Source organism: Athene noctua, chromosome 1, assembly GCF_965140245.1.
Source record: "Athene noctua chromosome 1, bAthNoc1.hap1.1, whole genome shotgun sequence".
Classification (NCBI taxonomy): domain Eukaryota; kingdom Metazoa; phylum Chordata; class Aves; order Strigiformes; family Strigidae; genus Athene; species Athene noctua.
Genome location: NC_134037.1, coordinates 197,749,547 through 197,776,738, shown reverse-complemented (window position 1 = coordinate 197,776,738; position 27,192 = coordinate 197,749,547). Strand labels below are relative to the sequence as shown.

General features: G+C 42.6%; 1 protein-coding gene across 2 annotated transcripts in view; it reads right to left on the bottom strand.

Moving 5' to 3' along the window:
* Window positions 1-389: 389 nt before the first annotated feature.
* Window positions 390-27,192, bottom strand: part of SH3RF3 (SH3 domain containing ring finger 3) — a 254,495-nt gene continuing 227,692 nt past the window's right edge. For both annotated transcript variants that reach the window (XM_074909548.1, XM_074909556.1), the window contains 2 exons: window positions 14,229-14,566; window positions 390-3,636 (listed from right to left, as the gene is read on the bottom strand). In XM_074909548.1, the coding sequence (XP_074765649.1) occupies window positions 3,468-3,636; window positions 14,229-14,566 (507 nt within the window). In that variant the 3' untranslated portion in view covers window positions 390-3,467. The remainder of the gene's footprint in view (window positions 3,637-14,228; window positions 14,567-27,192) is intronic.

Here is a 27,192-nt window from a genome sequence, read left to right as displayed (position 1 = left end):
ATGCTTCTGCTGCCGCATCCCCTCCCCCGCCTCTCTGCCACAGCCTTGCCACCTTAGTCCCTCATCCCAGCCTGTCTTCGCTCTCTTCCTCTGGACCTACACACCTTTTGTCCCACAGGTAAGTTGTTAACTTCTGAAGATTTTGAAGAATCCCAGATCTGCCAAAAGAAGATCCAGAAAGAGATTCCAACTTCTGCTCAGGCACCTTTAACTGGCCTTTATTTATGTGGGAATTACTACTGACAGCAAAGTTGATGTAAGGTCTGCTCAAGACCAGCAGGGTTTGCAGAGGGGTCTTCTCTGTTTACTTTACAAACTGCAGAGCCACTTACATTGCTTGTTCACTTTGCTGTCTAATAGAGAGAAAAACCTCAGTCAAGTTACCTTAATGTTTATTTTATTTAAAGAATCAGAAACACAGTCATTGTAGTTCATTTGTACTCATATCTGCCAACATTTTCTAAATCACGTTAACATTCATGTATAACAAAAACATTTTCTGAGCTGTGCAAAGTTCAAAGGAATTGTTCAATTACTTGAACCCATTTCTAGAAGAGCAAACCTGGCATTTTACAAACTGAGGCCACCAGGAGTCTTTTCCCCGCCCTGTTGTAGGAGATGCAGATGCCCCCTCCTCCCCCTTTCTCTGGTATGACAGGTAAAAATTAGACCACAGTAGGAGTTGAACGTCTCCCAGTCCAGGACTCCAAATAGCACTGGGTCACGTTTTCATATCACTGAGCTGTATTAAGTTCTGCACTTGTGCTCCTGGCATGGAAGTGATTTGTCCAAGAAGATTACTCAGTAACCCAAACTGTGATGATAAGCAATAAACAGGGGCCAGAAACAGCTGTTATCAAAATAGAAACACTCCCTCCACCCCCCCACCCCAATATTTTTCCTTGCAGGAGTTATGACTGGAAGGGTTGTCATCTGTTAAAAAAACCATCATCATCCCTGCAAAATATATCCGAAAGCACTCATTTCATGACACAACATCTATGTGTGTTCCTTGATCTTCTCACACATCAACTTTTGTCCTATTAGAGTTAAGCATGAATAGTGGAAATCTGGAACCATTTTAGATCTGGCTAAACACAACAGGCAGCAAGCAAGCCGTCATCCTGTTCCGTTTTTCTGGGTGTAGTAAATACACCCACAGAACAGAATTTTAAGAGGCCTTTAACCACTGTAAGTTGTCAGAAAAAATCTTCTCATCTCTGACAGATCTAACCCAGAATTTTTATTGGAATCGATAACACACATTTTGGCGTTGCTGACTCGCTAACTGTGCAGTTCACTGTTTGAGGTGCAGCGATACCAATTCTGATCTGGACCAAATAAGTGGAACAGCTATGGCTCTAGTCTCAAGCAAGTCTTTCCAATAAGACATTTCTTCAGCTCTTATTGGTTATAAAAAGGCAATTTCCTCTCAACAGTAACTAAACTTTTAGTGGCTGATTCATTACAACCTGGAATATGAACAAATGCGGCAACATTAAGTATAAAAAGAAACACCCTGAAAATGATGCCTCCCTGTTTGAAGGTGCTATACTTGGCCATGGACTGTGTTTCTGGAATCGGTTTGTTACATGTGACAGCAAGAAGAAACTTATTTTACAGAGAACAAAGTCACGGAGCTGAACTTAAATAGGAACGCTCACTTACATGGGTTTTGATATGTACTAGTATACACGGCTTGAATGAAAACAAAACTTACACCTTCGCATACGAAATACTGGTAACACAGTAATGATGTTCACCCACTGGGCCTCTTCCTTTTAATAAGATCATCTCCAGGTTACAGTGCCTCCGACACGCTTTTAAATGACCACCACATGTGGGCTTTGGCAAACAGCCAGCTGCTGGCAAAGGCAAGGTACGGATACAGCTACGAAAAGCCTTTCATCATGTTTCATTCCTCAAGAGCCGATGTCTTTTTAAATACTCTCACAATCACATTATGGATTTTTTTCTCATTCTGCTTCATATGAATAACTGGCTAAACTCCCTTTACATTTATTGCACCTTTAAGTCCCTGGTAGATGAAAGCTTATATTGCCTGATACGGTTTGTATTGTAGCTTGACCACGTTAAGAAATTGAACAGTCTCCAGAACTGTGCATTTCTACAGTAAGAAATCACATCTCGATAATGCTAATTACAGCCATCGCAGATCAGCTCTCGTCTCCGTGATGCAATGACAGAGGAAAACTCCATGGTCCCTGTGCGTGCTAGAACCTGCAGTGTTCTTCTTATTGCCATGAAAAAGTCAATTAAAACCACTCCTCTGGGAATTACTTCCAATTCTGGAGTAATTATCACTTTCCAGACAGAATGCTGTGCTTCAGCATGGGTCTTCAGCCACTCTAAATACATAGGAGAGAGCGAGTGTGTGCGTGTTGCGCAGGTGTGCTCCCCCAGGTATGTTTATCAGTGACCACGAGGTTTTTTCTCTTTTCCTCTATAAAGCATGAACAAGCAGTCTGATCTTGATCTTCAGGTACATTTCTTATTTCATATGTTGAATGCAAATTTGTTGCAGCCTCTCTGTTTAACCAAACCAAATCTTTAACAATTAAAAAAAATAGCACCAGATGTATGAAAAAGAGGAAATGTCTGATCTAGTAGGAAGATATATAAAGTAGAGCAATTCTTACAGTAAAAAGTTACGTCATACAAAAAAGCAATGGAAAGTGATACTGAAGGACAAAAATCCATGCTGCATATAATAAGGGCAGAAGACAGGCAAAAGGGATGCTGCTCAAATAACCACAGTTTAATGGTGGAGCCGTACTTCCTTCAGGACCTCCCTGGCGGCAGCGCCAGGACACCGGATGGTATTGGACTCTGAGCACTAACACATTCACTGACAAACTTGCGCAGCATATCTTTGAGGTATATAGAAAGCACGACATTAATGTTTTGGACTCCTCATTCTTTCTTGCACGACGATGCACTGATCTTTAGCTGGGGTTTTCTCCACCCTTCCCTCCCGCTTTTTCCCATGGGAAAACGAAATCCCAGTTTAAGAGCTTCCTAGCACACCTCCTTGAACTCTCAGATCCATCTTGCATAGGCCAGTAATAAGAACACTGCAGCTCTGACAAATAAGTTACAGCAATATAACAACTTTCCTCTTAATTTTTTTTAAAGATATCTTCTCTATAATTTACACAAAGGGTTAACAGCCGGAGTTTAGGTTACGTACAGTCCAGATGGGCATCCTTTCAGTCTGTGATTCCAGGTGGAAGGCACTACTTCAACATACCACTGTATGCACTGCACACGGCCTCAGGAGAACAGTGGGGAACTGTGTCTCCAGAGCTGTAGACTGAAGGGCCTGGGGGGAGTCTTTGGAAATAAAAATGGCAGTGGTTATCAGTCCAGTTTCTCTTTGCTGTCTCTTCTTGTGCTATGCAGTTTCCCCTGAAAGCTCCTCCAGTTGAGAGAGCGGCGAGCTGTCCTCAGAAGCTCTCGACAAAGCTCCCAGGGAAGAGGCCGGTCCTGCCATTCCTCTGCAACGTCCCTTTGTACCAGCCATCCTCCCGTTTCTTGTGCACAAACACAATGTCACCTTCCTTCAGTTCGATCTCAGCTTCGCTCTGTGGCGGGTATGGGACCACAACGCGGTACCTTTGGAGACAGAAACACAAAGACCTGGTCAGCCAGCGATTGAGCCTACGCCTGAAGGGAGCAGCCAGGCACCAGAACCAGAACCAGAAATCTTGGAGAAAAGTAGTTTTGGAAACATCATTAAGTTACATTTTCACGTACCAGTTGTACCTGAGGCAGCTACATTTTCTACTAAAATTCAGTATGATGGGGATATTTCTGGCCAGCTTGACTGGAAACTTGACCATGAAAGCAGAAAGGTATTGTCAAATGGCTGTACTGCCTGTGGTGGTCCCTGCTCCTGGTTTTGTGCTGAGCCTGCGCCAGATACTTGACCACCTTCTCCTGGGGCAGCATCTGCCTCTGTTGTAACACATATCATTCAGCACTGTATCTGCTCCATCCAAAAATCATAGACTCATAGAACCGTTTGGGTTGGGAGAGACCTTTAAAGGTTACCTAGTCCAATCCTCCTACAGTGAGCAGGGACATCTTCAACTACATCAGGTTGCTCAGAGCCCCATCCAACCTGATCTGGAGTATATCCAGGGATGGAGCACCTACCACATCTCTGGGCAACCAGTTCCAGTGTCTCACCACCCTCATCATAAAAAATTTCTTCCTCATATCTAGTCTGAATCTACCAGACCCTACTAAAAAGTCCATACCCATCTTTCTTATAAGACCCTTTAAGTACTGAAAGGCCACAAAAAAATCTCCCTTGGAACCTTCTCTTCTCCCGGCTGAATAACCTCAACTCTCTACTTTTTTCCTCATAGGAGAAGTGTTCCACCCTCTAATCTTTTCTGTGGCCCTCCTCTGGACCAGCTCCAACAGGTCCATGTCTTTCCCATACTGGGGACCCCAAAGCTGGACACAGTACTCCAGGCGAGGTCTCACCGAAGTGGAGTAGAGGGGGAGAATCACCTCTCTTGACCTGCTGGCTGCGCTGCTTTTGATAAAAGCCCAGGATACAATTGGCCTTCTGGGCTGCAAGTGTACATTTCTGGCTCATGTCTAGCTTTCATTCACCAATACCCCCCAAGTCCTTCTCTGGAGGGCTGCTCTCAATCCCTTCATCCTCCATCCTCTATTGATACCAGGGGTCGCCCTGACCCAGGTGCAGGACCTTGTACCTGACCTTGTTGAACCTCATGGTGTTCACATGGTCCCACTTCTTGAGCTTGTCTGGGTCCCTCTGGATGGCATCCAGTCCCTCAGGCATGTCAACTGCACCACACTGCTTGGTGTCATCTGCAAACTTCTGAGGGTGCACTTGATCCCACTGTCAGTCATTGATGAAGATATTAAACAGTACTGGTTCCAATATGGACCCCTGAGGGACACCACTCATCACTGAACTCCATCCAGACATTGAGCCGCTGACCACTACTCTCTGGATGTGACCATCCAACCAGTTCCTCATTCACCAAATAGTCCACCCATCAAATCCATATGTCTCCAATTTAGAGAGAAAGATGTTGTGGGGGATGGTGACAAAGACCTTACAGAAGTCAAATTAGATGACACCCGTAACTCTTCCCTTGTCCATTCCATTGATGATGAAAAATGGGGTTTGCAGTGCTCCCACCAACTGTCTGTGACATTGGCTAAATGTTAGCTAAAGCAGTTCACATTTTTCTTCTCATGTTTCTGGAGAATACACCTTGGGTTCCTCAAACATGGAAGGGAAGCTAAAATGGAGAGGTATCAAATGACTTTCGAAGCACTCTCCAAAACAACAGGGAGCCCCTGTCCTGAACCGTTCACAGGACTCTCTGGGAACTTAGTTTTCAAGTGTCACTTCATTTCAATGAAGTAATGACAGGTCTGATCTTGATATGGCTATTCTATACTCAGGCTTATCAGCAGGCGTCCTCCTGAGAGCACAGATCGGGCCCTTTTATATCAGTGCACTTGTGTGCAGAGCAGAGAATATATTTCTGCTGCATTGGTTTTTTTTTAATTCAGCACATGTACTTTCTCAGTCATCTGGCATTTGGTTAACAGTCAATAACTGTCTTGCTAATCGCAAAGTACTAAATATAATGAGATAGTTACAAGATGCCAATGGATTACCTAAAACCCATCTCCTGAGGATTAATATTTCCACAACCACTGCACAGCCACTGATGCCTCAGTTATGTTTGTTACAAGGGGAGAATCCATTTAAAATAATATCTTGTCATTAAGGACTAACTTCAACATACCCTGGAGGCTCTGGAATACTCCCTGAGGCCATTCCCAGTGAGATGGTACCAAAGCAAGGGGCTCTTCAGTGGCGGTCACTAATTTTCTTTGCAGGCGTTACTCAGGTACCTTGCGGTTCTGAAAGTAGGGACTCCACTTTGACAAGACAGTGAAAATACCAGCTTTGGATCTATGTCTGGACATCTCCACAGCCAAACATTTCATTATTGAAAAACTATTAATCTCCATTTGGAATGGAGAATCTGCTCTAAAACCTGACTATGGCCTTATAATCTTGACACAGCAACAAAGTCATGTAGAAAATATATGTGTTCAAGTGCCATCAAAAATCTGGTGGTCATCTTTGTCCTCTGGTCAATAAATCTAGTTGTCACTTCCCTCCTCTGTGAAAAGAAAGTAATAGAGGTTGAAACATGTGCTGCTGGCTGGCTGCAGGAAAATGGCCTATCATGCTATCATCTGTGGAACTGCTACACTTATATTATGAAGCTTTGCCAATTACAGCCATTATGTAAATGAATGCACACATTATTTCAAACACTCTGCTGCAGTGTTGATTAATTAAATTATCAGAGTGGAACAATTTTAGCTAAGATGATGCCAAGTTTCAGATCTCACAACTCTATGTACAATCACAGCTCATTGGAGCTCTGCACCAGGATCTAAGAGGCTTCGAGAAAGAAGAAGGTCGGACCCCAACATAAGGCAAGTGGTGCGGAGGTACTCACTGACCCTTTTGGCAGATCAGGAAACAGAAACACAGAAAAAGGTGGTGTCTTGGGCAGGGTCATCCTAAAGACCCAGCTGGGACTGCCAACACCTCATGTACCTGAAGCACTACCCCATCCTTTTAAAGCCAGACTGTATCCTAGGGGTGAGGAGCTGCTAGTCCCTAAATGGTTCACATGAGGGGGGAGGTGACCACGCTCAACAGGAATGTGCTCATCGTCGTAAAAGGGGTTCTACACAGCCTCTCCTTAGAGATTTAGAAAAACAAATCTCAGTTGCTGCATTACCAAATGAAGTACTTTTTCCCATTTAAGGAAACCCCAAACGCTATGGTTTAAATTTAATTAGCTACGGTACTTCACAGGATAGCACCAAAGTGCTTTTGATAGAATAATGAAATCTTAGATACGAAGGACCTTGCAAATCGGTTAAGAAATCCTCCATGAGAGATGGAAAAAAGATGCTATGCTTTTTCCCTTGAGAGGCTTTTGAAGTGGGGCCTGGTATGGGGCTGCCCATACCACAGGTCGCTGCTGTGCCACCCCTCCAGACCTCCAGATGGCATCTCAGACTAGTTTATTCTCTGGAACTGAATTGCAAATACATATATTAGCCATATTTTTTTGGCAGAAAACATCTCTTCTCTCAGACATCCTCCCTCACTCCCAAAAAGGCAGCCCTGTATATTTCTATTTATATCTCCCCTTTTCATTTCCCCTTTTGTCCCCTCTTTGAGAAGCTACTAAAAATTTGTAGGTTTTTTTACACCAACTGGCTTCCTGGCTCTTCAGATGGATCTCAGAGCTCTCTCAATTTTGTCTGTGTCACATTACACCTCTAAATTACCCACTTTAAAAAAAGTTAATTAGCTGGGTAGCAATCATGATGACAAGCATGGCAATCCCCTCTGCCTATTATTTACAATGTTTGGTATTTTGTTGTAAATTGTACTCTTGTATAGTTGTAATTCTGCCAAATGTTAACCATTTTAGCCCACACTCTCCACAGCAGTTTACTGTGTCAGGCTGAAGGTCTCGCATTAAGCCCAAATGATCCCATCACCTGCAGGAATGAGGATGTTTTTGCAGCATCAGCAGGACCCAGGTGAGTGCTTTCACAAGCTGCTCTCAGCTCCTCATACTAGGGAGCAAAGACCCAGCCAGCTCCGCTAGTCTGTCAAGGACAGTATTCCTTCAGAAAATTAACTGCTCTTGGCCAGGTTAAAAGCATTCAAACTATCCCAAAATGGCACCTACTTAGTAGAGGCTTGTATGAGCACAGAAGGTAAAATCTCAGCTGATTCAGGCTCCAAGGTGTCCTAGCTCTGTGGGACCTCAGAGGTTGCATTTATCTTCCTTTCCTAGGAACGGGCTCCTCTCCTGTTTTTCTCTCAGGGCACAGACTCAGTGTAGGACTTTCCCACTGCTGGCTGCTGTTGCATCCCTGGGTTGGGCACTTCATCCCCGGAGAGGACTGCCTGGGATGGGCAGTGGCATGGGGAGAGTCCTTGGTGCCCAAGAGAAAATACATGAGGAGAGGCTGCGAGTGATATCAGCAAGGATGGGGGATGGGGTTTGCCTGGGCAGGTAAACCTCAGGGAGTTGGAGAGCAGGGTAAGGTGAAGGAGGGCGTGAAGGGAGAGGGAGACCAGTGGGAGGAAAACTGGGAGTTGAGGCAGAAGTGGGACCATGGCGAAAAGTGGAAGCCTTGAGAGAAGGTGTAGATATGACTGCTGAGGGGGCAGCTGTGCTGAGCTGAGTCCGGGGGAGTAAAGAGCCTTGGTGGGAGGGAGCCTGGGGCTGGGACATGACATCCTGTGGGGCAAGAGACTGAATGGGTAGAGGATGGCACTTGGGCTGAGGGTGGGATGGGGACCCTGGCAGAAATTAACTCATTGAGAGCTGGGAATGGGTCCATCATCTCTGTCCCTCTGCTGTCAGCAAAGACCAGGGAATCCCACTGTCCCATTTCTTCACAGCACTCATCCTTGCAATCAAAAGAAACACCTCTCCCACCCAGCTCTCACGTTGCTACCACTGCTGACATCTGCAAGGTGCAGCTAAGACTCCTAACCTCAAATAGATGTTACATGATGGAAGTTCTGCTTTTGTTTCCTTTAAAAAAGCAAACTGACTAAAAATGTCATGTATGTAGATGCATGAAGACATCCACTACCTTAACAGAACAGGAATGTTTCACACTCATGAATCTGAGATGAAGAAACAGGCAACTAAAATTGCCCATGACTTCACTTTTGCTGGTGTGCAATATAACATTACATGGTTGCATACTATTTTTCCCATAGGATGCCTGCCTCATTTAGTGCACAAGATGTCCTGCTCTGGATGCGAGTCAAGGCTCTGACGTGGAAGAGATGTGTGGCTGCCAAAACCACCCCATCTTTTGCAGAAGTTGGAGGATGTCTAGTAAGTGACCACACTGAAACTCAGAGTAGCACAGGTGTGGGGAAAGTGGCTTTTCTGACTCCTCCAGCTGCAAAACCTCGTGCCACACTTTCCACAGAGTGAGACTCATCTCATGCACCATAGCTGCGTAGGAGTCAGTTGTCTGGTCTAAATTACTCATGCTAGCTCTCTGTCAGTGTGTGCAGACAGGCATTGAACAGTATTGATCAGAACTGATCAGGAATTAAGGGCTGAGCTCAGGCCTGGACACTGAGGAAAAAACCCCTAAAATACTGAATAGCTGCTCACTGAGTCAATACGTGCATCCAGGATATTGATGAAGCTATAGAAACTTAAGAAAACAAACGTACAACGAGGCAAACTAGATCTGCAGGGCTAGCCTCCAATTTGGTCCCATTTGGAGAGCCTGAATTCAGATGCTTAATGCAGGTTTCTGTTTGTCAGTATCATGCACTAAGGACAGGTTTCAGGAGTCCAGTCCTGTGATTCCAACAGGTCCCTCATGTGTTAGGAATACACAGTTAGTTTTGTGTGAAGATAGATAATTGCTGACAATGAAGCGTCTAGTTCAGTCAACCACTGCTCTTGCTTATCGGTGGAGTTCTGTTTCTTCATCCTTTTACTGGCAGATTGCAGAGACCTGCAAAGCGACTCTGCATGCTACAAGACAGAACCAGCTTCACCATGTTACAGTGACTGAATCAGCAGTCTTAGAAGAACAAATCTCAGCTTGATCTTTTACCCTTCTGCTGGAAATATTGCAGGATTCAATTTCTGAGATGGTTAATTCTAGTTTCTCAGTCCTAAGGCAGGTATCTCGAGTCAGAGAAGCACTTAACCATGTGCATACATGTCACTGTTCAGTCAGAACTTACTCCTGGGTCATTTCTCTAGTATCACTTTCCAGGAAAGAAAAACCCCTTCCTTTTCTTTCCTCATTTGGCAAAGAAGATATATGTGCACAGCAAATTGAAGTCAATGGGCATTAAGCACATGCTTGAATGCTTCCTTGAATTGGGACCTCAATTTCTAACGTGGCAGTGATTTGTAGAAAGGATACATGGAAACACAGAGGGGTCTATTCTAAAGGTCAAACTCACTGCTCCCATCTTATTCTGCAGCACTGTTGTGGTCACAACTTGCTTGAAGGCTCTGCGAAAACCACAGAAACATGGCACAGATACACCAGTCGTGACAGTAAGTCTTTATCAGAATATAACATGGCAGAATTCGTGCCACTTACTATATAAGAGACAACAATGCGTGACATGTTTTACTCAGGTTTGCATCTGGGAACAGTGCCAGGCAGCAAGGGGAACATGACTCACACACATGCACACTCAGTGCTCCTGTTTTGCTTAATGTACAGTCATATTTTCTTGAAGGGGGTGGCAAGGGAAGTATTTTGCTTTGGTGCTGCTAGGCAGACAGCACACCCCTCTCCCACGTGAACCAACAGCATTGGTGGGATGTGGGCCAGTCTGTGGCCCAGGCTCTGCCTGACCACAGTGCATCCCTGTACTGGTCCTGTTTCTTGTACCAGCAGAAACTGGATGGAGCAGTAGGTGGAAAAGAGCGTGTGGGGCACATGCAGCCTGATGGGGTAGTCACTTGACAGTCAATCACTGCAACACGAAGTGACAACGATACCACCTGGGAAATTTCTCTGCTCTGCTGCTCGGACTGCTGGATGCTTTATGGCAGAGAGCAGCTGAAGGAAGGTGGTTTTATAAACCGATGGTGGGAAACTACACCCAGAAGGCAGAGACAGGCACTATCTATCCCAGCAAACCAGTTAAATATCAAGGCTAAATGACAGGAGAAATAGGAGCAATTTCCTTTCTAATCCAGCCATCCATAACAAGGTTTTGGAATATCAAGGAGGATAAGATAATTGTTTTCCTCATTCTCCCCATGCACAAAAAATGAATAAGAGCATAAACATTAGCAGCATCTCTGAGAGGGCGAAGCTCACTTCACCTTCTTGTCTGAGTGGCTGCAACTCCCACAAAGGGCTGTGCTGTCAGGCAGCAGAATAGGCAATTCTTTCCTTGAATCGTGAGTGCTGAGCTGTGAGCAATCGGAGCCTTTTAATGCACCTCCGATACAACTAGTGGCATGACCGCTCGGGTTTGATCAGTAGCCTGGATGTGGCAAGTGCTGGAGCTGCAAGCCAACCTCTATGGGAGAAGTAGCAGTGCTCGGCTGCCTATGTGAGCCTCATTTCAAATGCTGTAAATATTAAAGAATGTGCTACTTCTTCCAACCTTTCAGTGCTCTGTCTCTATGCGCACAGATGGGCGTTGGGAGACAGAAAGCCAAGTACAGCTAAGTGCACTGAAATGCTCTGCAGCTTTTAAAAATTTCATCCAGCATCTGAATCTGTTTATCTAACCTTTTTTTCCCTCTCCTCCCTTTTCTTTCTCAGAGAATTGCTCCTACTGTGTGGATGAAATGCACCAAAATGCAAACAAGCAAAATATGGAGCTGCGCTACGTTGAATGAGAGTTCCTCCATTGCCAGATGTGAAAAGAACAAGGGGTTTGAAAACCGTAATTTGTTTTAAAAAAAATATCATTTGGTACTTCTGAGCAATTTGATGATTTAATGAGCACAGATGGAAGTGGGATGAATTTCTAGGAGACAAGTGTTTAATGTATCTGCTCAGATTATTCCAGGACTAAGCATTATCCTTCCTAGTGCATGAAGGTAATTAATATTTCCCATTATGGGCATGAAAAAATTCATATGATCAGTTAAGGAATGCAGATACACCAATGATACGGAAGTTAATTCATAAATCAATTAGAGAATCTTGCCTGCTGTGTATAATTAGGATTACTTCAATTATAGCTTATTTTCGGGTTTAAGACTCAGGAATTAAAATGCTTAAAATCAGAGTAAGTTCCTTACTGTCATATACTGCAACTGGAAGTATTTAGTCAGTTTTAGCAGTCTAAATCTATTTACTCCTGATTCCATCATGGCTGAGCAGACACGGCTAACCCATGTCTCTCTGGTTCTATTTTGCCACTTAAAAATGTCATCAGTTAAATGTTTCACTATCTGGATCATCCTGAGGTGAACTGAGAAATTTGTAGGACATGGGACTAGCCCTGGCATATTAAATACAGTGTCTGGACACCTCTACAGTAAGACTTTGAGAGCAGCACCTCAACAGCCAGCTCTAGGGATGTCAGGAGATGTTCTTCTTGGCTTCTTTTCATGGCTACATTTAACTAAAGGTGCAGCATTCCACTGATTTAGTTACACTGGTGCTAAATCTGGTTTATATTGATTTAGCTTTTCTTATAGCATTAATCTAAACTGATGTAGACCAAATTAAGTGTGCCTAAATAGGGATTGGTTTTTCACTCCTTATACTAAATTGCTTTTTCATGGATTTTAAGGACAAGAGACTACTGTGATAGCCTGCTCTCACTGCCTTCATTACAATGCTGAAGAACTTGCCTGTATTTATTTCTGCTCCAAGTCTAATAGACATGCTTGAACAACAGCACCTCTTTCAGACAAACTGCCCACTCTAGAGTCAAAATATTCCCATGTCTGTCCTGTCTGCAGTGTCTTACAGACTGTTACCAAGACTTTCCTAAGCCTGTTCTTTACCAGGTGTACCAAAGCTCCCTGTATCACTCACTGTATATTGTTTTATACTCACTGTATATTGTTGTACTCACAAGTATATTGTTTTAAACATTTCACTGTTCTTATGATGTTTATCTAAGTCTGCTCCACTTTGCCTCAGACCTGGCTCTTCTGAAATACAGCTACTCTGTGTTCTCCTTATCAATGAGTTGAATTATCTCTGTACCAATGGGTCTGTGCTCTTCATCACCTACCTCCCACTTCAGTCCTCTGTTCTGCAACAGCAAAGACTTTATGTTGGAAAGTGCAGGTCCAAGACCCAGCTCCTGTTGGGCTACACTACATACATGCACAATCATTTTCTAGTGATTTCTGACCTAGAATTAGATTTGATGCCAGTGAATCAGTTTTCAATCCACTTAGTGTCTGCTGTGTCAGTTGTGTACAGTTTACTCAGCAAGACATTTTACAGTAACAAACCAGCTGCCTTAGAAAAGTTTAAATACGTTACAGTGTCATTGTTACCTTCCCAACCAAACTTCAACCTGCACTCAGTTAAACACCGTGTAAGGTATGGACTGTCCTGTAGTATCCCTTACTATGCCCTGCATTATCTACTCCATGACCCCAGCTGGATTCAGGGTCAGGTGGCTTGCCCAGTCCACTCCCTTCAGCCTCTTACATACACTCAGACAAAAGTAGTTTCTTTCAAACTTCTGGAACTTTGCTATTGTTCCAAAATGTTTTTAAATATCAACTCAAGAGTTCTCTAGACTGCTTTTTGAAAATGCTTTGATACTTTTTAAAAAACATGTTCTCCTCAATGACTTTTGAGTGGAAAGCATTTCAACAGCATCGTATGGGTGCATTACCTGTTCCCTTCCAGTCCTCAAACTGCAGTCTTGTAGAAAACGTTTACCTGAAGTCTGCACATGGAGACCTAGCTCTTTTCTGTGCCCCTGTTTCTAGTCAGTTATCTCTATCTCCATCTGCTTTTGTATTTTGGTGTTCCTACTCTACTCCTTTTGGGTTTGCAAGGTCACTCTAAGGTACCAAGGCGCAGAGCAGGCTGCTAAAATGTACTCCAGAATCACCGGTACATTCCTCTCTAGAAATGAGCTACATTTTTTGTAACAAGTCACTGAAGATGGCACTATCTGTAACTATCCTACACAAGGAGAATTTGAAACAGTCTTTGATATTGCAGAACAGGCCAGAAATGGCCTCGGTGAGCAAACACATCATCCCTGTTGTCACCAGGCAGGAAGCATCACATGACAACCTCATAAGTTTATTAAACATAGGGTTTCATTTAAAAAGGGGCCTTTGCCAACAGCATTGACATCCTTTGGGCTGTGAAAGCACTGCTGTCCTCCATATTTAGACCACCGCTGTACAGTTCCACAGACTGGTGCTGCTCACCACATTTTTAATCAATGAACATTAAACCTGCCCTGTGTGTTGAATGATTTTCAATGGGCATATGCATGTAAGTCCTGTCTTCCTAAAAGACAGCTGAGCCACCTACAGTCCAATCCACAAAGCAGGAAAACTGCAACAACCCTTGAGCAAGTTAAACTTGCAGCCCTCCTCCAAATGCCCCCTGAGGATGCAGGTGACCTCAGGAGATACACAGCTTACCTTTCCCGGGGCAAAGGCTTGGGCTCTGGCCGAATAGCTGCCATGGAAGAGAGGGGCTGCCTGGCAGGAGAAGGGATGGAAAAATTCAAATCCAAGGAGCCTGTTTTCCTGTGCAGAGGCTCCAGCCCCATGGCTCCCTGCATTTCACTCTCGATAGGGCATGAACCAGCCCTGCCATGGCTGGAGAGCGAAGAGAGCTCAGGTCCCACTGCCCCTTGCAGGACTCCTTCGATGGCTGCCTGGGGGTCATGTGTGGGGGACACGGACGGTGGGGAGCGTGACTTCTTTTTTGTTGATGCTCCTGCTAGAAGTTTCAGCAGCCCGCTCTTCTTCTCCTTCTGCAAAGGAACCAAATGAAATATGGGCAGTGAGCAGACATACCAACTCCCTTTGTTTTTCTTTTGGAAACCTCCCAAAACTGCCATGCCTAGAGGTGGATCCAGGTAGAACTTGAGCTTTTGGTAATAAAGATCCTATGAATATTCCTCCCCATCCAACAGGGCTTCAACTCATTCAGCAGAGTAAGGACCTAACTTACTGCAAAGATTATCTCCAATTTTAATGACACAAGGAGTTTTGCAAAAGATCTGTTCAGTTTCTTCCTTTTCCATCAGAAGTGCAAGCCATTACTCAAGACTATCTTCAGAGACTTAGGCCTGTGAAGTTTAGCTCTATTTGATAATTTGTTCTATAATAGGATCCCAGGAGATAAAAATGAACCAAGCAACTGCAATACTTCTGGAACAGAAACTATCTTCAAGCAGGAACACTCTTTGGAAATACAAGCCAGTAATTTATTTATTCTCTGTAGATAAAATGTCCCATGCAAGGTTTAAAATGATTCTCTTTTATGTGCTGACTGCTGAAGTAATTTCTCAAAGCAGCTTTAAAGAATAGGAGGGCTACAATAAAATAAATACAAGCTTTTAGAAGATGCTTGGATTTACTACAGTAAATGTACTTGGAGTATCTGATATCTCTGCTCCCAAAGTTCTTGTTTGCACTCTTTAGCTGTCACACACTGGTAAGAAAACAGAAATACCTTAGATGTTAAGACATGGAAGAGGTAAAATGAAGCATATAGTTATCACAGAGACAATGTTCAGTGATTTTTGAAGAGTAGAGTCTTAACTATGCTTCCAGATCCCAGTCTCCTGCATACCACCAGTTCCAACTATGCACTCTGTTTAAAAGGGTGTTTGTCACTTACAGGATGAAAGGATCCATCCTGCTAAGATGTTCATCCAGGCAGAATCCATGGAAGCTAAGAGAGGCTGGCCATATGGCACCATCAGGTCAAAAATACTAAATAAATTCCCCTGGAAACAATAGAAAAGCAGACCAAACGCCCCTGATGAACATCTTTTTTTCCCTGAAAGAAAGGGACTGTTGTGGGAACTGTGGTAGGTGTGCATGCTGGAATTCACCTGAAGCACCAGAAAAATACTTCAGTTTTTCTCTCACTCTCTAATTAAGAAATAGCGCTGCTGTCAACATTATATCAAATTTTAAAGCTCTCCATGAAATTGCAAAACTCTCCTTTCCCTGTGGTACACTGAAACAATAGCTCTAATGATCCCAGCATACTGTGTCAATATGCATTTGAAGGTGTCTAAAGGTCAGTGACAGAATACAATAGCCATTGTGGGGCTCTGGAGAAACAGCTATTGTGCAGCCGTGAGCACTTTGAGCCTCTTTAATTGGCAGCTCTGCACATGCAAAGTAACTACGTGAACTAAAGCCCTGCATAATGAACAATTAATATTCCTATGTGGTAGCAGCTTTTCTGATTTTTACTTCTAATTTAAATACCTTGGCAAATTTTCATTAGAAAAACCTTGTGTGACTTAGACCATTCAAGGCATAGAAGCAAAAAATCTTTGGAAGGAAGGAGATGCATATATTCACACCCATCTGCACATTAAAAATCAGATGAGTTTGACAGTCATTCAATTTTGTTTACAAGAATGGCTTCCACTTTACAGAGTTAGCCCTGGCATAAATTTCTACACTCAAACTACTATCCCTCAGATATCAGAGAGCTATAATGAACTTGCTGATGTACCCTTTGTTCTACTTTGATAAAAGGAAAAGTAAAGAATTGATTTTTAGCTCTTCTTAGTCCACTGTGCATTTTACTAAACTTTTGAAACTGTGTTCTCTCAAGGGAGAAGATGACTTCAATTGCTAAGCCTAGTTCTGCACGTCAAAACCTGGAGTCCCATCCTTCCCACTGTGCCCTTGGGCAAGATATTTAGAGGTGAACTGATACTAACCACTTTGGGTGCCTGGAGATTAGACATTACGTCCAGCTCTTTCTCTCTTTGAGTCTGGCAAATGCTCTCAGCCTTCTGTATCCATTGCCAGATCCTCTGCTGATGCTGCTTAGAGCACTTCAAGCAAAACAAGGACTGTCGGGAGCTGATAATTTACTGTGATGTGTCTCATGAGAAACAGACTGGGTTTGAACCTCCTGTGATCAGCAGTGCAACCTAAACCCCATCATGCCAGCTCCCCCCATCTGTAAAATGGGGCTAAGTTAAAACTCCTCCTCGTGCCAAGGGAATTTGTGAATGACTCCAGTGTTAGAAAGCTGTACATTTCTTTGAGAGCAACTGGTCCTTTTCCATGGCTTTAATATTTAAAAAAAAAAGAGAAAATATTTGGAATGGGATGTTAGTATGCAGTCCCAGTAGTGATTTATTGCAAATGTCCAAGTATTATGAATTCATTTAATATTTAGTGTAATAGCAGCCATCCTTCACAAGAAATTAATTTAATATTTATATGGCTGTCCAAGACAGTCCTTTCTTCAGCAGTTTCACTCAAAATCAATGAGGCATTAATAGGCATAAATGCTGTAGAGAAATCTACACTGATTGGTTACAGACTGTGGGTTTTGAAAAGAGATAAGAAGTTTACAGAGGACTTATCTGATGACTTTCAGGAATTAAGTTTTTGAATGAAAAAAAAAAAAGATGGTTTACTTTTTCCATTCACAGATGACTGTTTTATTGTTTTCTAGGAAATCTGTAATCTACTGAAACAGCTGTGTAATTACAGTTTTCTTTGTCTGGTAGCTACATTTCCAACTGACTGCAAACTGTGTTTGACGTCTGTACCTCCTGAACTTGCCAAGGTCAGACCTTTGCATCTGTGTTGATGGATGGATTCACAGTGTGGACAGCACTTCTCCATCTCCTGGTTACTGCCCACATGTTTAACCGAATTTAACTCATCACCTTTGTGTTGCTCAGGTTTTATTCTGGGAGGTTCAGACTCAAAAATTCCAACCCATTAATTTCACAAGGATCAATACCTTGTTCAAAAAAAGACAAAAGAGTGAAATTAGCTCTTTCACATAATTCCCAGCCTGTTTCTAGTTAAGAAAAAAAGGACTGTGAACACACAGCATAGGCAGGTCAGAATTTCTTACTTCTCTAGCGAAACCTACTCTGTTCCTACAGTGTAGCATGAAGGAATCTCAGTGGAAATCAGTCTCTGGCAACACAAAGATAGGACAGGCAGCATTTCTGTGACCCTGAAGCATATACCTGGGGAAGCCAGTACTTGGGCAGGTGCAAGTTCCCCTTGATATGTCGCTGTGGGAACATTTGGAAAAGTGAATACAGTCTGAGCTTAAGAACTCATGAAGGACTAGATCAAAATTAAAGTCTCAGATATGTAAATGTTGAAATATTTTGCTTCAGAGTAATTGGGGATGATTTTTCCCCTCATTAATAACCCCACTTGAAGATAATAACCAGCTCTTCTTTCAGCTTCAGAGATGAGATGAGCACAGAATGCAGCTTTGTTGATGACTGAGTGATAACAGAGTCCCCTGTCTGCAAAGCAATAATCATGCTATAATCCAAATACCAATTATATGTACTGGCTATATTAATACAGATTTTTTTTTTTTGTTTAAACCACCCTAATAAACAGAAAATTCTGTTTTAGTTTTCTTCATCTGCAGCTCCTAATACATAATTTCCTACCTATCTAGGCTCATTAAATAAATGAGGAAACCTTACTGCAGCTGATAGAAAAACTGGCTCCAGCCACCAAAATGAGGTAATTTCTCATGCAACACCAGTTACATCAATAGATAAGAGAGCCAGAGGGAGAAAAAAAGATTTCATTTAAAAATGAAGAGGAACAAAACTGTTTAAATGCTGCCCTGAGTCCTACAGAACAAATGAGGAACTCATCTAACAGTCAGCATGCCCAAACCACCACCTTTGTTGCCTGTTTAACTTGGTCAGTACTTGTTCCAGTAAATTTAAGTTAGTGTCTGAAGAACAGTGCATCTTTATTCTGATAGCAACTTGGTTACTGGTGATTGATGCTTGCACTGAAAGTGTAGGTGGCATTTTGGATTACATCTTTTAGGAAAAAAGCTATTTGGATTTTTAAAATCTGTAAAATTATTTGATTTGAGATTTTGATAATTATTTAAAAAGCACAGAAAACAAACCAGCATCACTGCAAATGAAAGCTTCAGGTTTGGGATGTCTTTGGATATGTATTTATCATTTACAGTCTGCCACTATTTCTCATGAGGCGTAGATGACATACTGAACAAGACAACAGTAATTGCTTACTACATGATTACGTCTAATTTCAGGGAAAGACTAGTTTTGTATCATATACTGTATGGAAATACTTGAAGGAGATTTAGTTTTTAATGGATACAGCTGCTTCTGGCCAGAAGTCTACTATTATAACCTCGGTATACAAGTTACATGCCAAGGAACAAAAATTATTTTAGAATCATAATATCATTAGTTTTTAAATCCCAGTGGTAGTAACATGCTTACATATACACACAAACATATTAAACTTATAGTCACTAATTTGAAGATAACTAGTATTAAAGCCAGGAGAAAATAAGAAAAATGTCTTGCAGCTAGACTTGATTGGGGATTTCACATGTTTTGAAAACAAAACTAAGAAGAAATTAGAGTTCAGGTCCCAATACAGCAAAGCACATAGGCACTTCATCATGCGTTTTGTGAACTGGGGCGGATGCAGGGCTCTAGGGACTACTAGAAGAGATAAAGAGGGAATCTAAAAATATATTTGAATATTCAATTTAGACGGCATATTAGATCTTTCAAACACTGGAACAAAGTCAAAGGGAAAACCTGAAGAGGAAGCAGAGAGTCTCAGCTATTGGTGAGCTTCCTGGAGGCTGCTGAATTCATAACAGGCAGAAAGCAAAAAGAACACTAACACAATTAATGGTGAATGAGGGACAAATGATCTGCTACGCCGAAACTTGAGTTTTTCTGTGTTCGATGGAGGGAGAAGCTGATGGGTGGATAGTTTTGTATTTCCTTGCTTCTCCTGGTCTGGTATGTAGGGAATAGGGGATGATTATGAAAGGATGGAAAGTTGTTAAGACTTGCAACTTACTCCATGCCCCACCTAACAGTGATATTTTTTAGTGGGGACAGCTGAAACAGAGCACCAGGGAATTGAAAACTACTGCTGTGGTGAAGTAACTCAAAACTCTGTACTGAGAAAGTGAAATGCAAGGAGAGCACCAAAGAAGATGATGAAACCATGGTTCTCATGAAGCCCGTGGCAACATTTCCACTTATTTCCAAGCAGCCACTGCCTCCAGAACTAAGCTCAAATGGATGTGTTTTAGTCCTGATCCTAGTCCATCTCCTCCTTTGAAGTGCAAGCAACGTCTCTGGGGACACAAAAGAAGGGAGTAGGCATTATATCCTTGTATATATTTGACATGCAGCTCCCTTCACTCAGCAATCCATGGGATGTTTGATTATCCTACAACAAGGGAACTTCAGTACAAAACATTGAAATCTCCCCTTCTCTGCTCCACTCTCCTGCCCCCTGCACAGCCTATACAGAGAGATGTAAAGCACACATACTTCCCTTGGGGAATGTGGGCTCCCATCCTTATTTCAGGAGAAAAAACAATCAAGGAGTTTCATGCAAATGCTTCAAGCAAAGGATGACCAAGCATGATCAAGATTTTCTGCTCTATCATATAAGAAATCCTCATCATTTATTTCTGGAAGGAAACCTTGGCACCCTGCAGAGCTGGACACATGCTGTGAATCCCAAGTGGAAGCAGGTTAACTTCCTCAGAGCAGAAAAATGAGATCCAAGCCACCCTTCCCTTACCAGTATCTCCTTCTGGCTTAGACACCTGTTCTGCTTGTCAGAGTTTGTGAATCCCATTTTCTAGGCATTTAATTCTACCCCCACATTAAATGTGAATTATGAATTCCATTACAAAGCAAGAGTCTTAAAGGCAATAAATGTCCATACTCAGGAAAAGTTAATGTCCATTGTGTAACTGGCCAAAAAGAGAATACAGTGTGCACTCTGGGAATACAAATCCCAGGTATTCCTATGGTACTCTTGACTCTAAACTGCCTATTTTCACAGAGAAAGGGAGTCACTCCTAAAACCTGATGCTTAGCTGTGTCAAAAAGGCAAAAGAGAATGTTGGGAAATGTTACGAAAGGTTTAGAGAGAAAGGTAAAAACCTTCTGTAGAAAACAGTGCTGGAAGAAGCCCTGCCATGCCTACATTCCCGAATGCTGCGTCATCTTCTGGCCACTGCAGCTGGAACAGGATATTGCAGAACTATGAACAGCACAGAGAATGGCAGTGAGGACCATGAGAGGTGTAGAACAACTCCTGTACATTGGAGATGCCTGCGTGGAAAGCAGAAAACTGACAGGAAATCTGTCAGTGGCCTACAAAATCCCTTACGGAGAAGGTAACTTGGGAACAGATCAGTTATTTCTCACAATACAGGAATTAGGGGGAACTTAATGAGATTATCAGGCAAATGGTGGAAACTGAAAAATAGGAAGAATTTTTTCACACAACACATAATTAAATGGACACTTACTGCACACAGTATTGTGGAAGCCAAAAGTATGAACAGGTTTGAAGGGGTTTAGACAAATTAATGGAGAACAGATCTAGCAAGGGCTATTAAAATAATGGTATGAATCCAACCTCTGCTTCGGGAAGTCCCAACAGGTAAATGAAACAGCACTTACAGCATACACAGGGTGACTCCACCTTGCTACCGAGATTATAAAACCAGTGAGAATTAACGCCATGATAAAAACGTTAGCTATTTGGGCAAGACCATAGGGAACAGGACAAAGACAGGAATAAGCTCTCCCCCGTGCCCTCCCAGCTTTGGGAAATCAGCTGTTCAGAGACTTCCTCAGCTGCAGGGGTCTGAGAGAGGGCAAAAGGCAGCCGGCAGGATGCAGTGTCAGCCAAGGAAGAGACACAAAAGGTTGGGAACTGTAACCCCAGAGCACTTTCACAGCCCTGCAACTGCTATTTGGATTCCTTAGCTCCATCTCTGCTCTGCAAAACGTTGTAGGTCAGGGGCTACAGCATTCACCCTGCACCAAGGAGCCAGAAAAGCACTGGTGATGGGGCTGAGAAGGCCCTATTGCTTCCTGGAGTCAGTTCACTTCCTAACCTGGCATTACACTGCCTTTGTACATACCAAGGGTTTCCTTGGAGCTACCATGGGGGTCTCCTACATAATGCTACACCGTGTCTGGAAAACCTACCAAAAACTCAAGTCCAGCAAATGTTAAACCTGTGTTTTAATATAAATCAAGTATGACTAGATGATTTAGGCAACTGTGTGGACTAACTGTACTTTCCAGAGAGTTTAAGCAAAACAGCTGGACAGAATATGAGCATCCTTCTGAAACTTTAGGTTCATTTATTCAAACTAGAGAAGAATCTATCACAGCTTTACTGACAGCACAGGATTCTGAAATGAGAAAAAGATGTACAAACACATTAACTGTTAGACAAACTGCTTAGAAATAGTGTTTTTAAAGAAGATGATTTAGACTGACTAGTTAGCTTGATACTTCTTGTCTTTCATAAGGAAGTGAAAAAGATTTATTGGTCCTGGGGACCACTGGGAACAACACTCACATTTTGCAGAAAACCAGAGCAAGCTCACTCATTGAACACCTGAATGAAAGAGAATCAATGACAGAAGTCAGGATGTGCTTTGACATACTCTAATCTTACACGTAGTTAGCTCTGGCTCTCCCCATCCACAAGGGATGGATTTCATTTCAGAAGCAAACAGTTAAAATTGCTTGGCCTTGCTTTGTAATCTTATTAAACGACAGGCATGTGAGACTTGTATTTTTACAGAAAGCAGAAACATGTGGGTGAAAGGTTTGGATTAGCGGAGGTCATCTTGTCCCTTGTCGCTGATGTATCTATTCCTGCTCGGTTGATGTTGTTCCAGCATCTGTGCCACCTCAGGCTGTAATTTCAGCACTTCCAACAAACTAAACAGTATTGGGCTGGCCTGCACTCAGAGGCAAAATTGCTTGTGAAAAATTTAGGCATTGCAGGAGGAATATTCTTCTCTCAAAATCAATTCCCCATGGAAGATAAAAAAGGCTCTCTGTAGACAATGAAAAATTGCCAGGATTTGCATGTACTAGACACTGGAACACATCACAGTGAAATAATTCCTACAAACAATTAATCAATTCACAAAAGATGCATTTAGCTAGAGACTGAGGAGTCAGCTGAGACTGACAGAACATATCACACCCACATAGACTGTGGCCTAGAGGTGATGAAAACAGAAGCTCCTCTTGCACAGGCAACATATTTCTGAAATTTAGCTGGGCTTCACAACGCCACTGGGGCAGCCTGGACAGGCTGAGACGTGCCCTGATGGTTCTTAGATGGTCTAACATTGTAGAAGCAGGTCCTTGACACCATCAAAGCCACGAGCATGAAAAATTCGCTCTCTCTGAAGACTGCCCTCCAGTTTTGGCATCTCCTACAGCATCAAATCTGAGCATCTAAAAATTATTTCTAATGTCTTTTGTGCATTAAAAAAGTCAGGTACTGCTCCTGCTCCCTCCTGCCCTCATGAGACTGTCTCTCAAACAAGGCGAGTGATACTTTATTAGCATCAAGAAGAAAAATACCAACAGGCTTAATCCAACGACTTCTTTTCTTTTCCCTTACTTGGGAGTAAGGAGAAGCTGATCCTCTGTGCCCCCATGGGAGCACAGGGCATCCCAGGTTCTCTGTATCCGTGGGCATTGCAGGCCTCACTGTACTTGGCAGCGCCGCACAGGGACAGACCTGTTGTCCAGCGTGCTGAGGTGTGATCAATTATTATGGTGCATAAACTTTGCAGGCAAAGCAGCTGAGGTCTCTGTAATCTCCCCTGTCAGCTGTGCTACAGCATTTTCAGTCCTACTGTGTTTCCGAGAAATGCCCTGTGAATTACTCCTGGGACACACTGAGGTGGCCGAAGTCCTTTTCTCTTATAAGGACCAATTGATCACATATGCTCTTAAAAAAATTAAGAAAGAATCCCAGAATCATTTTAAAGGATTGCAAAGTAAGTGGCTGACAGTATCAAAGGAATGCTCAGGCATGTAAATGACAACTTCTTTGATAAAGTGTCCAAGGTGTGGCTTTCCAAATGTCACAGCACTTGGGTTGTAATTACTAGTAAGCTTTGCAATAGCAAAAAGCTTGCTAGAAGCTGCTCAAGCCCTGGTAGCATTTGTAATAAAAGCATCATCTCTTCAGCAAAAATTGGATTTAATCTTTTTCCTAGTTTCATCTTTTTGTTACTTAAAAAATAAAAATAGAGCCATCAAAGACTATTTGCTAAAAAAACCCCTCCCAATACCCTTATACTGATGTCAAGTCTTTAGGAGTATAAAATTCCACTTTCTTAAATTAAAATGCTGAGCAAGAAGGATCATCAAGGAAAAACAGAGCTAACCAAAGGGAACAACTAGGGTATAAGTAGAGAAGGGGAGTCAATAGCACTGTGGTTTTTTTTCCTTTTGCAGTTTCTGTTTTTATATTGCAGTCTTATCCCTCTGTTCTATCCTCCCTTCCTTTGTTTTATCCACTACTTTTTCCCTGACACATGACCTGCAGGTATGACCATATAATTAAATGCAACTGAGTTGCAGTGATTTAACTAATTGCCACCTATCATGTGTGCCACGTAAACCAAAGTTCTCCATTTCCTCATCCTACCCCAACTGTGAGACAAAACATGTGAGCTCAAATGTCAGGCTTCAGTTGATTTAGGTAACACAAAATGTCTGAAAACATGCTTTGTGCCAAAGCTGGTAGTAGGATAATTTCAGCGGTGCAGCCAGTGAGTGGCATCTCACATGGGTTACACACACAGTCACATCTGTAATCTCAAGAGCTCTCTGGACACAAATTTGTTGCTTGTCTGGAGTGTGCCATGCCATGAGGAAGTGACATCTGGTTGGTGTTTTCACATGTGATTACTGCAGAAATAATTAGCAATGACGACACATATACAGCGTATTCCTCTTTACTCTGCCAGCTAGTTGACTGATGCAGAAGAGGTCAGTGCGACCTGAAATAAAAGGTGGATCCTGTCAACTAGCAGCAAGAAATGGTCAATTTTAACACACAAGCTCAAAATGTCTCTGTGAAGATGTTGGTCACACACACCTCACATCTGAAAATGATGGAAACAATATAAAGATAAAATCACTACTGCACTGGAGCAGAAATGACAGCTTTGTCATAATAGTCCATCTCTGAGCCCGCCTACTATAGATGAAGATGAAAACCCCTTTACACAAGTCAGATAACAGTGCAAGAAGATTTCCCCTTGACTGAGGTGGTTGATCGACTGGTGGTCTGTACAGATTGACAGCCTTTCTTATTTTCATTTTAGCAAAACAGTGTGGGTAAACATTGACTTAGAATTGTCTCATCTTCAATTTGATCATGGTTGATTGGAATGTCTCTGCTTATAAAGATAACAGAATTAGTAGTCCATTAGTTCAGCAATCATGACTTTTATTCAAGCTCCTGTACTATGATTACTTTGCTGTATCTGACAATCTTCCCACAGCAGAGCAGGCAGTATGATGAATATCTCACATGAGTTTGTTCTTTCAACTTCTTGATAGGACAGCAATGTTTGTGTTTGAGGGGTCCCTTCCAGTCTTGCACTCCTTCTTTTTAACTCAGCAGCATACATGCAAGAACTCAAACTGCAGATAATCAGAATCTACCAGTTGCTTTGCAATGCTTTCCAGTTAATGATTTCTTATAAAACCAAGAGGATATTTGAAGTAGGTACCAACAGGGCTTGTCTCAGTTCCAATGCTAGTCAATCTTTTAATTAATTACTTGGTAGGTGAGCTAGAGAGTGCACTTCTAAAACCAGCAGTGGGCACTAAGCTGATGAAGGCTGCAAGCAGTTGGAAGGTGTACCGGTTTTAGCTGGGATACAGTTAATTTTCTTCATAGTAGCTCGTATGATGCTATGTTTTGGATTTGTGACCACACAAGGGTAATAACACACTCTGTTTTAGTTACTCTTGAGCAGTGCTTGAACACTGTCAAGGCCTTTTTTGTTTCTCATGCTGCCCCTCCAGTGAGTAGCTTGTGGGTGCCCAAGAGGTTGGCAAGGGACACAGCTGGGACAGCTGACCCCAGCTGACCAGAAGGATATCCTAGACCGTATGATGTTGTGCTCAGCAATAAAAGGTGGGGGAAGAAGCAGGAAGGGGGGGCATTCACAATGATGGCATTTGTCTTCCCAAGTCACTGTCATGTGCGACAGAGCACTGCTTTCCTGGAGATGGTTGAACACCTGCCTGCCAATGGGAAGTAGAGAATGAATTCCTTGTTTTGCCTTGCTTTCAGGCACAGATACAGATTTTGCTTTACCTATTGAAGTGTCTTTATCTCAGTCCATGAGTTTTCTCACTTTTACCCTTCTGATTATCTCCCCCTTCTCACTGTGGCAGGGAGTGAGTGTGTGGCTGTGTGAGGCTAAACTGCCTGCCAGAGTTAACCCAAAACAGAAGGATAAACAGGGTATTCAGAACAATTTTCCTAAAATGGAGAAATGATCCCAAATCACCATGGTGAGATCTGCAAAGATTATCATGACATGCTACTGTTAGGAAGGAGAAATCAAATGTACAGATGCTAGCAGCTCTGCAAAAAGAGACATGGGAGTTACGCTGGATCACAAATGGGGCATGAGTCAAGATGCTGCCGCAAAAAAGGAAAACTTAATCTGGAAATATATTATCAAACATCTTATATGTAAGCCATGGAAAGTACTTATTCCATGCTAATTGTCACTTACAAGGTTTCAGCAAAATTCCACTCTGGGGAATTTCTCTTTAAGATCCTAGCAAGCTGAATACTGACCAGAGGAAAGGTGAAAGTGTAATCAGAGGCCTAGAAAGCATTACCTGTGAAGAAAGGCTAGGTACTGGGCCCAGTGAGATTGAAAGAACAGAATTCTTGAGGACTGAACACATTATTAGTTCTCTAATATATGGAAGGCTGTCAGGAGAAAGCTGATCAGCTGTTCACCTGGGGCAGGACATGAAGAAGGCAGATTCATTTGTAAACATAAAAGATTCAGGAGGGATAATAGGAATTTTTCTGGCCCTAAGAATATGAAAGGACAGGAATAGATTGTCCAGGGAAGTTGTGGAATGATCATAATCGAATAATTTTAAGAAAAGTTAGACAGACATCTGTGGTGGGTAGTTGGCATACATCTGACATTCTCACAGTTGGTGAATGGAAATCCATCCCAACCCTGTGGGAACATCACCCTTCCTACCTTCCCCGTGCCACCTTCCCTGCTGGCCAGCTGTATCTCTCAGCCAGGTTGCATCTAAGCCTGTCAACCAGGAGTATCTGGCTTAGACAAACCCTGTCCAGAAAAATTTTAGAAGTTGGAAAATCAGTTCTCTTATGTCTTGATCAAAGCCTAGCTTATGTGTTTCCTTTACCACAGCAGGCACCATTGTGTTGATAGGACCTGCCTGCCTGACCTCCCCCCTTTTCTGTCAAAAATTAAGATATGATGAGTAACATAATGTTATACAGGAGGGAATAGAGATCTCTGAAGTCATCA